Source organism: Abrus precatorius, unplaced genomic scaffold (assembly GCF_003935025.1).
Source record: "Abrus precatorius isolate BTA unplaced genomic scaffold, Abrus_2018 Scaffold5, whole genome shotgun sequence".
NCBI lineage: Eukaryota > Viridiplantae > Streptophyta > Magnoliopsida > Fabales > Fabaceae > Abrus > Abrus precatorius.
Window position 1 is genome coordinate 1,967,463 of NW_020874395.1, and position 13,174 is coordinate 1,980,636.

At 34.9% G+C, this 13,174-nt stretch overlaps 2 protein-coding genes across 6 annotated transcripts; one reads left to right on the plus strand and one right to left on the minus strand.

Moving 5' to 3' along the window:
* Positions 1-170: 170 nt before the first annotated feature.
* Positions 171-7,134, minus strand: LOC113867205 (DExH-box ATP-dependent RNA helicase DExH18, mitochondrial). Of its 3 annotated transcripts, XM_027502340.1 has the most exons (4): positions 6,527-7,134; positions 4,402-6,438; positions 1,593-1,667; positions 172-505 (listed from the first exon to the last, which is right to left on the minus strand). In XM_027502340.1, the coding sequence occupies exons 1-3, from the start codon at positions 6,547-6,549 to the stop codon at positions 1,613-1,615; spliced, it is 2,115 nt and encodes a 704-aa protein (XP_027358141.1). In that variant the 5' UTR covers positions 6,550-7,134; the 3' UTR covers positions 172-505; positions 1,593-1,612. The 3 variants fall into 3 exon arrangements, with proteins under 3 accessions (XP_027358139.1, XP_027358141.1, XP_027358140.1); XM_027502338.1 differs by having other exon boundaries at positions 171-505; positions 4,402-7,118; XM_027502339.1 differs by lacking the exon at positions 172-505 and having other exon boundaries at positions 1,550-1,667; positions 6,527-7,116.
* Positions 7,135-7,853: 719 nt separating this feature from the next.
* On the plus strand, positions 7,854-13,120 carry LOC113867718 (protease Do-like 8, chloroplastic). 3 transcript variants are annotated; one of them, XM_027503153.1, is made up of 13 exons: positions 7,854-8,164; positions 8,513-8,640; positions 9,058-9,140; positions 9,245-9,343; positions 9,520-9,586; positions 10,025-10,100; positions 10,177-10,243; positions 10,842-11,059; positions 11,257-11,324; positions 11,575-11,654; positions 12,222-12,308; positions 12,397-12,504; positions 12,934-13,120. In XM_027503153.1, exons 1-13 carry the CDS (start codon positions 8,001-8,003, stop codon positions 13,060-13,062), a joined length of 1,374 nt encoding a protein of 457 aa, XP_027358954.1. In that variant the 5' UTR covers positions 7,854-8,000; the 3' UTR covers positions 13,063-13,120. The 3 variants fall into 3 exon arrangements, with proteins under 3 accessions (XP_027358954.1, XP_027358956.1, XP_027358955.1); XM_027503155.1 differs by having other exon boundaries at positions 12,397-12,457; positions 12,934-13,104; XM_027503154.1 differs by lacking the exon at positions 12,397-12,504.
* Positions 13,121-13,174: the final 54 nt, after the last annotated feature.

The following is a 13,174-nucleotide window of genomic DNA, read 5'->3' on the forward strand; positions in this document are numbered from 1 at the left end:
TTTTACCATGCTGAAATGTCTAAATAAAATCTCAGTATATTTTAAAGAAAAATACAGGTTTTTAGAGGAAAAATAATTTTTTTAAAATTTTACAAAAATGCTAAAGTCGGTGGATTTATTGACAGAATAACCTATTCCTTAGCAAAAGCTTGCTCAAGTCAGTGGATTTGGCAGAAAAAAGGATATTCAACTATATAGAAAAGAATGATGGAGCCTAAAACATTAAACCTTGTATTCAAGGTGTCGGCATATAATTCAACAAAATTTCAAGGCTACATTTGAATTGAGTACAAAACAGAATAGTTGCAACACCACAACAGTACCCCAATTTGGGTTATCTACTAAAACAAACAGGTTGCACAATGCCTGGTCCTAGTAGTAGGTTTTTCTTTCTATGGATGTTACTATTCTTCATTCCTAACGCGGTCTTTCCTATTTTTTGTCCATGCATTGCCAATGTGGTCTAATTCACACAACTTTGTACCTAGGGTTTGTTGATTATTACCTGCACACCAAAGATGAAACCATTATGGTTGTTGGAGGGAGCTAATTTACAGACGACAGGAATACTAATAGTAACGATTCATTGAAAAATGTAACTTACTATGTACCTAGGAAAAAAAAGTGAAACTTCAGATGTATTTGAGCCTATGTGGAAGAGCTGATGAACAATTTATGAAAACACTCAAGACTTCATAAGCTGTTTTCAGCTTATTTTAATAAGCTACTTGGTAAAGCTTACCAAAATAAACTATTTTCAACTTATTTCAATGTGTTTCTCATTAAAATTAGGACATAAGTCGTTATTTAAAAAGAGTTTATTGAATAAATGCTTAAATAAGGTGTATATTTAAGACGCTCCTATATTTGTTATCTGACTTTCCTACGTCACTAAACAGTAAGCTGTATATAAGCTAACTATTTATGCAACCTAGGAAATAAAAAACACAAATTTTAACATCAACCCTAGGACTGATTTTGAGGGTAGCTAAACCTCCAATAAAATAAGCTCAGACCACTTTGACTTGTAACAATGAGGGGACAACTGGAACCTAAGAAGACCATTTGGAAAAACTGAATATTAATTTCCATTGCTTAAAAGAGTACAGAAAATCACAAAGAAAGGATACATGCAAAATCTGATCACTGGGACAGAACAATTCCATTTATTTTAATTATGATAATTGTAGTATTATTGAGTATTGACATAATCAGAAAATTATTTTTTTTCTGATAACTTGCAAAAATCTCAAATGGTATATGACAGAAAAGATTGATTCAGAGATAAACAGTTGAACTTGCCACTGAAAATTCAACTTGACAAAGGAATCCCAATGTCACCACTCTAGGTTCTAGCAACAAAACTTTTCCTACAGGTTACTTTTTGGTTGTCTTCCTGGGCTTTGTTTATGTAAAAAGGACCATATTCAATCTAAAATTATTTAAAAATGAGAAGGCCCCGTTGAAGTAGAAAGTAAGAGCAACTTTTCATATCAATTTCATGAACTATATGATTAAACTTAGGTATATGTTCATTTGGCAGTTCGTTTTCTGCAAGAGTTAAAATGAGAATAATATATTAGGAGAACTACCTCCAAACTCATCAATCATATTATGCAGCTATTTCCTTTGACCGATCAAGCTGTAAGGAATCTTCACACCGTTTCCTGAATAACAAAAAATATTTCCTAGTTAGGAATGAAAGATATAAGCATTAGACATCATTTTATTAACTAAGATCATGACATAAACAGAAGACAGAAAAAAGGAATACTAGATCACATAAACCAATATGAATCTAGAAGACAAGTAAAATTCAAAAAAGTAGAGGTCAAGGGAGGAACAAAGGGCCAGTAATTTTATTTACTTTTAATTGACTTGATATTTTATTATTTTCCCCTAATTATAAGTTATAGACATAACAAACAGCTTTGCTCATGTGTACTTCAAAACCATTGTTCAATTAATCAAAACCATGTTTAGTTTTACCAAAGACCTTTCAAACTTCATATCAATTTTAATGCCCAGCTGAATCTTGAAACCATAATATTTACAAATAAATCAAGGAAACACTTTCTCTACCATGTTTAATCTTTACAAATAAATCAGATTGCAGGGTTTTTTTTTTCCTTCATATAAATTGACAGCTCTGGAACTATAAAGCAACCCAAAAAACCAAGTAAAATTCTCAAACATGTCCTACAGACCCCAAAGAAATTGTGAGATTGAAAATTTCTTCTGGAAGGCCTAATCTGATTATAATTTGTTCTCTCATTTAATTAAGTACATAATATAATAATTTTAAATTAACAGGATCCGCACCAAAATGTATTTTGTGGTCTTAAAGCATATTGTAATTTAGCCCTGAGACACTCGTAAGTTAAACCAACTACTTAATCTTATAATTATGAATGAAAATTATAGGTGTCCTAACTACATGCATTGTAAATAATTACACAGCAGCATGAATTTATGAGGTGAGCGTTCTAGAAGTAACTAAGACCATGAAGAATAAAAAGGGCAACTACTTAATCATTCACAAATCACAATATTAGAGCACATTTGGTATGCAAAATGGTGATCATATTCCACTTATGTAGGAAAGGAGGTTTCTTAGTTTGGTATCTAAAGAACATACAGATCGATAATTACGTTTCAACCCTTGAATCCATAGAGCCATAAATGACCAATCATAGGCCTAAAAAGCATTAAAAACAAAGCATCTAACTTATTTGTAGATTTCTAAATTATTCTTAACTGAAGTCTAATAAATCATAAACTTCAGACTTCCAAAGCAATTATTTCTTTATCCAAACTCCAGACTTCCAATTCGGTGATCACCTGTACAACTACGCTTCAAATTAACAGCAGTGTTCACCTCACCTTCTCAACAATGCTAGCAACATATACTTTAATGCATTCTCTATTGTTGGTCCAGTCTTTGAAATTTAAAAAGTGTCCCATTTACAAGATATGTAACCATAATAGTCAATAGTGTCCATAGTGGCTGCTATCGTGAAGGTGTGGAGAGGCAGGGTGCTGCTATCCCATTGTCGCCACATTTCAATGTAGCGGCTCTCACACCGCAAATCGCGGCCAAGAACAAAGCAAATCATGGCCATCTTGGCTGCTATTTCATTTTCTAGGTCAAACCCTACTTTATCTTCCCTTTCTAAATGTTGGGAGACTTTTAAGGGGGGCAATCTTGGATTTCATCCCCTATATCTTCTTCTCCCTTGTGGAACCCTAACATTTCCTCCCTTTCTGCTTCTCCTGCTTTTTTGGTGCGACATTCTTTCAGTTCCTCTTGCTTCTCTGGTGTGACATCAAGAGTTACCATCTCCAACCAACTTCTTGCCATCTTCTTCATATTCAGTTGTCTTTTTCATATCTGGCGACATGTTTTGACGTGACCTAGACATTTTTGGTCATCTTCATCTCTGGGGAAGTTTTCGACATGACCAAAAGGTTTTTGGTAGTCTTCTTCATCTACGACGAAGTTTCTGATGCAACCCAAACATTTTCCAAAAACTAAACACTCTTTTTCCTCTTTTCCTTCGCTGTTTATTATTTCTTTCTTTCTCTGTTTTGTTCCAAATTTAAAGGCCTAATACAGAAGCAGTGATTGCTCCTCCCAATTAGTCCCAAAGAACTACCTATAGTTGAATCCTTTATTTTGTTGTTACTGACATGCGTTATGTTTTGTTCCAAACTAAACACTTTTGATCATTAATTATGCACATATATTTAATGTGTACTAATTTTATATTTTTCAACATATATATATATATATATATATGTGTGTGTGTGTGTGTGTGTGTGTGTGTGTGTGTAGCTTAATTTATATTAGGTATGTTTTAAGCTTCAGAATAGTGGTCATCCCACTATCTGCTATCCCGATATAGCGTTTTTGGGATCAGTTGTTCAGTGTTGCTATCTAGGATTAACTACTATGTATGTAACTAAATTGACTATTTAGAAAACAAACCAATGATAGAGTGTGTTACAAGAAAACCCTCCACAATACACCCTCCCCCAGTCCCCAGTCCCCAGTCCCCAGTCCCCAGTCCCCACCCCCCAAAAATAAAATAAAATCCAGAAGGCCAAAAATACAGTAAAAGGGCAACAGAAAATATTTCCCATGAAAACACTACCTTCATTAATAGAATTGTACTCCCTAATGGTTTCAGTAGCCACAATCTATATGCCCCAACAACAAGCCAATGGAATTACAGAATAACACACTACCATAACCATCCAAGGGCCTTCTACTTAGATAAAGAAGGCATATGCTTAGATGGTAAAAACAGTTTGCTAGAAAAGGAGACATGTTTGCATTCAACACATAATGAAATTAAATTAACACTTAGATGAAAAAGGTATAAATACATGAATACTTACTTCTCATATAATTTTATAAGAGACTGCGGCCTCCTGTGGCCTTTTTCCTTTTTTTCAGTTTGCAATACAACTTCACCCCTTGATTCTGATTGCCCTTCACTTTTTTCAGTTTTTGGTTTCCCTTTATTCCTTGACACTGGTTTCCAATTAGCTTTCACGAGGGATTGACCCAGTAAGTCAGCAATGTCTGAAGCCATTGCCTCAGCTTTTTTAAAATATGGAAATGTTTCCTCATCAAAGTGATTTGACAACCACAAATACATAGATAACACCTGATGCCTAGTCTCAAGGTCTAGGAGTTCTGCATCATTCCGGGCAGAACATTTCGGCATGCCCATAGCTACATTTACAGGGAGCTTCTGACCAAATGATGTAGCAAATCTAAGTAAATGGTACATAGCTTTTGGGTCTCTGACATTAACAGGAGCAAAACAAAAGTTAAAACGGTCTTCTAGAGATAATCCCTGAACGTTCTCTAACATATTAGCAATTTTCTTTATGTGATCATGTTGACACAAGAAGTATGATCCATCCAAACGGCAATTTTCACCAAATTTTTCTAAAATCTGGTTGAATGTCATATTAGGAAGTTGCCCAGCAAACAATTCAACCTGCTCGTAAAACGGAAAAAGGCCTACCCTTTGAATATCATCAAAAGGCTGTTTTAAACACTCTATCAAGTAATTCAAATCATCTAAATGCAAGGTTGTGGTAAGTCCATCAGGATAAAGGCATCCTCTCCGACCAGCTCTTCCTGCAATTTGCTTAACCTGTGATGCTGGCACAGGAACCATTTTGTCACCATTATACTTTGAAAGGCTATTAAAAATCACCCTTCTAATGTTAAGGTTGAGGCCCATTCCCACTGCATCACTAGCTACCAGAACATCGTATTCATTACTTTGATCATTGAATAAACTAGCTTGCTGTCTGCGAGTTTCTGGTGGCAGAGCACCGTATATCACACAACAACGGTGCTTAGTCAGCTTCTCAATGAGCAACTTAACCTCAAATATCTCTCTCCTTGAGAATGCAACTACACAATCCCCAGATCGGATATTTTGAAGATTTCCAAGCAGGGTCTTTGCTTCAACCACCAATGGTTTGAACCTGTCATAATGCTGCTCATACAATTCATCTCCTGTGTCTTGACAGATCTTCTTGACAATATCCAAAACACTAGGATCACCGCACAAATGTATCTCATCAGCCTTCAACCCAAGGAGCGCCCTTGTCCATGCATACCCTCTATGCCGATCTGCCATCATCTGAATCTCATCAATAATGGCCACATCATACAACTCCTGCGTTGAGACCATTTCCACAGTACATGCTACATGATTTGAAAATGGCACACGCTTCTTTTCTTGCCCAGTTAGCAGACTGCAATAAACGCCTTTTGCATTAACCTTGTCAAAAACTTCCATAGCCAACAACCTGAGTGGACTACAATAAACCCCCTTTTTTGCCTCCATAAACCGCTGTAAAGCATTATAAGTTTTACCACTATTGGTCGGTCCACAATGATAAACTATCTTCCGTTTCATTGCCCTTGCAAATGGAAACCAAGTGTGAGGTTTCGTGAGGTCAGCCGACTCCACCATACCCCTGAACCTCTTGATCTCATCAGGAAAATTCTCCAAACAATACTCAACAAATATAGGAAACAAAAACTTATTAGACGCATCACTCGGCCTGAGTGACACCAAGTACTTAGCAACATCATCAGTACATTTACGCCGGAGAAAGTTCTGGAACTTGTGCGCCGCAGTGGGAAAAAACGACAAACTGATGTAAATAGCAAGGGCCTGGTTGGATGCCCAACCTGATTTGGCAAACCAATTGCACACTTCCTGCAGTATCTCCACCTCTAATCTGACAAGCTTTGGACCCTTTTCCACACTCCGAAGCTCACGGTACAACTCGACAGGATCACGTGATGCCACGTGCACATATTGCTCACTCTTGTTCCTTACCTCATCCTCGCCACTACTACCACATTCTACACAATCATCACTCTCCAAATTGCATTCATTACTACAATCATTTGCAACAACCATGCGTTCAGAAAAAGCATGAACACCATCACTAACCTCATTTCGAAGCTCAAAATCAACACTCTTACCAGAATCTGCGTCGAACTCGCATTCCTTTGCCTCCACGCTGCCTCCCTCGTCCCCAGCGGTGGAAAAGGGCCTCGTGGGTCGGATTCTGTCGCCGGATAGACTCGAACGTTGGAAGAAATTGGGGAGAAAAACCGGGTTGGGGAAACGGGTCGAAATAGGGCGAAGCGGGTTTTGAAAAGTGCGAAATTGGGAGTGGTTGAAGAGAAGAGAATGGAGTTTAGAGAGGGTTCTCTTACGTGTGCACAAGTTCAAGAGAGAGGAGGCAGGGCCTCTAGTCATTGGAATGGAGAACGAGGAAAATAATCAATTCAATTGATGAAATGAAAGAGGGCACAAAAGAGGAGCATTTGAATTAATTAGGGCTTTGTGTGTGTTTTTTAAATACTAGAAAAAATTTACAAATTAGAGGAAGAATAATGGGTGTTATTTGAATTGAAATTGTTGATATTCGGAATTCGGGTGGGTTTGAGAGAAGGAGAGTAAATGGAGGGAAAGGTCTGGTAAGGGTTAAGGGTTAACAATGGCTGGTTGATAATGACAGTGAAGTGCCGCCATGAAAATGTGGTTCATGGGCCAGGCTTTGGGGAAGGTGGATCTTCTCATGTTTGGCCTTCAAAACAAAAATGCATAATAAAAATAATGTGGATTTTTTTTACTAATTAAAATTAAAATTATATTTTAATAAAATTTTTACATTTAATGTGTGTAATAAATTATAAATTTTGTTATGAGAAGATAAAAATTTAGTTAATACGAAAAGATAAAAATTTAGTTAAAATCGTAATCAATGTTTTAATTAGTGCTGTTAAAGTTAGTAATCAACTTAATATTAATTAGTGCAACAAATTTAATTCATGAATCAAACAAGTGAAATTTATGCTAAAATTTAAGTTTGTTTTTGTTTATCTGTGTTAAATAAATAAGTTGAATTTAAGAATAAAATATATTTTTTAATAAAAAAATTGAGTATATTTTTTTTTTATCGAAAATTAAACAAGTTCAATTTTATGCTGAACTTCGGTGGGCCTAAAAAGCAAGTAAGCCCAAGTATGTAAAATAAAATATAGAATAAAAATATACTATTTCCAATTATACAAAATAAAACAAGTTTTTATCAAGTATGTTTTGTTTTTTAAAGTAGTTTTTTATCTATATTTTTTTTCTCTAATCAAAGGTATAAGAAACAAACAATTTTTTATTCTATCAAAAAATATTTAAACCATCAATTAACAAATTTATTTTATTTAATTCCAATTCACTTCATCATATTTTACATCTTCTAAATATCCAAGCAAAGATTCTGTTTAGACATCGCATGAATATCTCAAATTCAAAACAACATAAATAGAACCACCCTTATCTCTCTCCCTCTGTCTCCCCCAAATTCAGCTTCCAAGTTTGCAAAATTTCACTCAGTTTTACATATTCAAATCCACCCCACCATTTTTTTCCTTCTTTTTTGTGGGATAGAAGATGCAATTATTATCAGTATGCAATTTATGGTCACTGAGAGTACCAATCCACAGAAACATTGTTCTTAGCCGCCGTGAGATCTGCTTTGATGGAATGTCCTCTGTTTGCTCTCACTCCCAACACTTGCCAAACGACGCCGTTCCTCCCCAACCCTTAATTTCAAGGTCTCCCCCCATTACATTATGTGGCTCCATTGTTCTTCCTAGCTAAGATTTCAATAACAGAGTGCAAGTAGGTGTTTGTTTTTGTGGTTACATTGCTCAAAGTTTTAATCTTTGTGCCTGACATTGATCATTAGAGTGTGCTTTCATTGTTGGTTGTGACTTATATTGATGTATGCATGTTTGATTAGTGATTACACATGTAGTACTACTTTTCAAGATGAAACTCTTGATTTTGGCCAAAGTTTGAATCTGTGTGATCATGAGAGTGCATTTTAATTGGTGGTGTTGTTTATTCTTATGCGGGGTTGTGACTTTTGTTGATGTATGTATGTCTGATTACTCATGTAGCACTGTTGAAGATGAAACTCAGGATTTTGGTGCAATGCTGAGGAATATTGTTGTGTCTCCAACACGACGTGTGCTAATGGCAAGTTTGACCATGTATTCATGTTTCTGTTCTTCAAGGTACTTGGCAGGTCCGCACGGTTCTGCTTCTGTGTTCAACTTGTTTGATTGGTTGTGTATTGGAAAGTTCATAATTTTTCAGCTGTGATTTCAATGGTCAATGTCTTCTATTTCTTTTTTACAACTGGTTGAAGCATTTATGGATATAGCTAAGAATTTATATTTTTCCAAATGCTCATGAGGTAGATCACCTTTGGTTTGGTGTATTGGGCTTTGATTCTTATTTTGTTAAATGGAACCATGAGTAGCCAATAACATTAATTGTACTATGGCATCAATTGTAAATATGGAATTGATGGAGTGCAGTATTAGAATTCTTGCAGCTGTGTTCTTTCATAATAAACATATTGTTGTATTCTTTTGTACAATTGTCTATTAAGTATTTACTAGAAAAGTTTATCATTATGCAATAAATTATAAATATACAGCCCTAGCATTGGGAGATCCATCAGTGACGCTTGAAGAGGTCACCCCTCCTGTGTTTTCTTCTGGGCCACTCTTTCCCATAGAGGTCAGTTTTCAACTATAGCCCCTCTTTTGTCTGTTGTGGTTGTATGGCACATTTTTTTAACCTTTATGTAATTGTAGTTTATTCCAATTTGTTGCGATTGACAGGATCGATTTGTCCAATTGTTTGAAAGGAACACATATTCTGTTGTTAACATCTTTGATGTGACATTACGTCCTCAGCTTAATGTAACTGGTGTGGTTGAGGTAATTTAGTCTTTAAACTATAATATCTGATGTTAAATCTTGTTAAGGTCATATCAATGACTATCTAATTTTTAATTATTATATCAACTTTAGCTTATAAGCATGATCAGGTCTTTATCGTTCTACATGAGTAGAATATCGAACAATGTAATTAATTTTTGTATCTATACTGGCAGATTCCTGAAGGAAATGGTTCTGGAGTAGTTTGGGATGAGGAGGGACACATTGTGACAAATTATCACGGTGAGAATCAGCGGAGAAAATAGAATTTTTGTGTTTTGTCTGAATTCTGTCTCTAAAACAATACGCACACACAATTAGCTTTGGTTCTCTTCAGTAAGATTTTAGTGAGTGAATGAGCATAAGGTTTCTCTTATGTGGATTGGGCCTTTCTCCTGTATTGACGGCCTTCTTGATTTGGGTATGTATTCTCAATTAAATAAGGATTTGTTGAAGTTTTTTTGCTTTTAAATATCTCTCTCCCCCCCTCCCCCCCCAAGGCTTTCCTTGTTCTTCTTTGGAATTTTTAGCTCCATTTTGCTGCTTGCCTAATTTCCTGGCTGTGCTCTGATGGAGTGCTATGTACTTTAATTTGTATATATATTTTCTCAATCTTAGTTTATTCAGAAGGCTTTCTGGACCAGGTGCTGACTTCTGATTATTACTTTCTTGTACACTTAGTAATTGGCAATGCCCTGTCAAGAAACCCAAGCTCTGGTGAGGTTGTTGCCCGAGTTAATATTCTAGCATCAGAAGGGTGAGGCTTATGGAGTTTTTTGCTGTTCCAAACTTAATAATTAATATATGTAATTCTGACACCTTCTATTATAAAGGATACAAAAGAATTTTGAAGGTAGACTCATTGGAGCTGACCGATTAAAGGATCTCGCTGTCTTGAAGGCATGATTTCTTTTTTATTTTCTGAATTTATTTCTTTTGTAAATCACCTGTCTGGTTTTCATCAGCAATCTACTTTACAACATCTCGGTTTCACCTTACAACATGCTAACATCCTAGGAGAATATTTTGCTTCCAAGTTGGATTTCTTTCTGTTGCTGTTGTGTTTTCTAGTGGCATATAATGTCTTCTATTTGTTTGTTTCTGCTTTACTTCTATAATCTATTCCATTTAATGTTTAATTCATTATTCAAATTTTAATTTTGTTTTGTTTTTCTCTTTAGTTCATTCTTGTTACTTGTGCATTAAAATAATGATGGTTAAAAGTTGCTTTCTTTGTCAATTAAAATATTAATAACGATGAGTTGGTCTACATACATTTGTATAATATTGTTGAAAACTTGAAATGAAGCATTTCGTATTAGGATAAATTAAACAAGACGCATATATGATTCACCTCCTTGTGATCACATTGAAGCAATCAAGCCCCGAAATTAATAACTGTATAAATCACATCTTTTATTACTATTGCGTTTAGTTAGTTAATAAAATTGTGCATGTGTCATACACTTGATGAGATATTAATACTTTACAAATACAGGTGGAAGCACCTAAAGATATTTTAAGGCCCATCAAGGTGGGGCAGTCATTGTCTCTAAAAGTTGGGCAGCAATGTTTGGCAATTGGAAATCCATTTGGCTTTGATCACACCCTCACAGTTGGGGTTATTAGTGGACTTAACCGAGACATCTCGAGTCAAACTGGTGTAACAATTGGTGGTGGTATTCAAACTGATGCAGCCATAAATCCTGGGAACAGGTTACACTAAGCTCCTTTCCTTTCCATATATGAACTAGGAATAGTCCCCTTCCATTTTTCTTTACCTTTTTTATCCCTTAAGTTTCATGCAATTTCACTTGGTAAAAAAGTTGTTCCTTTCATGATTGGTATTAAGTGTTAACTACTGGCTGTCATTTTGTGTTCGGCCTTTCTTACTTTTCTTGTGATTCTGACAGCGGAGGTCCCCTTCTGAATTCTAAAGGAAGCTTAATTGGAATTAATACTGCAATATTTACTCGGACAGGCAAGTTTCTTCGTCTATGCTACCATCTCAATGACTATTACTGAACATTGATGTATTTCTGAATATGATAGCTGAGGAAATCTTTTTGGTCCACTTGTCAACAATTTTCAACCATTTTTTCGTTCATTATATTGTTGATCTATTCACTTTCCTTTGCACGGGGAATTAATTGCATAAGCCACAAGTTCTAGTTTCTCTTATTTTACTTTTTTATGCTTCATGTTTATTGCCATTTTTCTCGGTATTGCAGGAACATCAGCTGGCGTAGGATTTGCCATTCCATCGTCAACTGTACTGCGAATTGTTCCTCAGCTGATTCAATTTGGAAAAGTAAGTGCTTTGTTGAACCACACATATACACACAAACAATCTAGGCAAATCTTCAGCTTTTCTCTGTGAAAATTTTAATGTACATATAAATCTTGCTTTTTGATGTTAGATATTAACTCATTGTGTTCTTGATAAGGCTTTATGGTTGGTGGCCCTTTTGTGTTTTATATAAGAAAAGTGTATTATTTTACTAGATTTTAAAGAGAAAATAAATGCTTCATTGTTAGTGTGAAGAAAAATTATGGAAAAACTGTTTTTATTCTTATCTTTTCTCTATTATGATTTTTATATATGGTTTTTCTAATGCGGGTCTAAAGATATACAATAAGAACCTATACATGATAAGTTTTCATTAGAAAATGCAGGATATAGCAAGATTCAAAATGCATTAATAACATTAAATGTTACAATGTCCAATATAGACTTACTACTTATTGGTTTCTTACATTGTGTCCTTGGACACATTAAAAAAAACCGTTTTATATATAATATTTGTTTTCAACTGCAGATTTTTTAAGGTCTATATACCCTATGACTATATTTGATTTCATGGTTGATTAAATTTAGGTTGCTAGAGCTGGTTTGAATGTGGATATTGCTCCGGACCTAATTGCAAATCAACTTAATGTTCGAAATGGAGCTCTTGTTCTTCAGGTATGTCCACAATATATATTTTTTTATGTCTTCAACTAAACTTCGCATCCAAATCATTCTTTAACTCCCAAGAACTTATGTTCCTCAGGTTCCTGGGAATAGTCTTGCGGCCAAGGCTGGCCTAAATCCCACTACAAGGGGCTTTGCTGGTAACATAGTCCTTGGAGATATCATTGTTGCAGTTGACAATAAGCCTGTGAGCTTTCTTTTGTTGAAACTGCTTAAATCATGCACTTTTAAAGGATAAACTGTTCATTTTATATTGTTAACCTTTATTTTATCTTTCCTATGCCTTTTATGTGTTTGGTCAATAAAATACAAATACTGTTCCTACACACACCACACTACATGATTAAGGTTGTGTTCGGACACAACTTATTTAAGTGCTTATTTAGTATGCTTTTTTTAAACTACTACTTTTGTCATAATTTAACGATAAAGTTTGTTTGTATAAACTAAAAACAACTTATGTGAAAAAGTTATACCAAAAAGTTTATTAAAATGAGTGGAAAATTGTTTATGAAAGTAATAAATTGTTTTCGTAAGCTGTCCATAAATTCTTCCAAACAGGTCCTAAGTAGACAAGGAATGCATTAATTTGATAACTTTGGCACATCCTTGTCAGGTAAAGAGCAAAGCAGATTTGTTGAAAGCATTGGATGACTATAATGTAGGTGATAAAGTAGTCTTGATGATTCAGAGAGGAAATGAGAAGTTGGAGCTGCCTGTGGTACTTGAGGAGCAAAGTTCTTGAAATGGTCTATAATATAATATGCTTTGATCTGATAATCCACCAATGTATCAAGTTGACAAGAGGAATACTGACAAGACACATTCTAATACACTCTTAATTGTTTATTAAAATT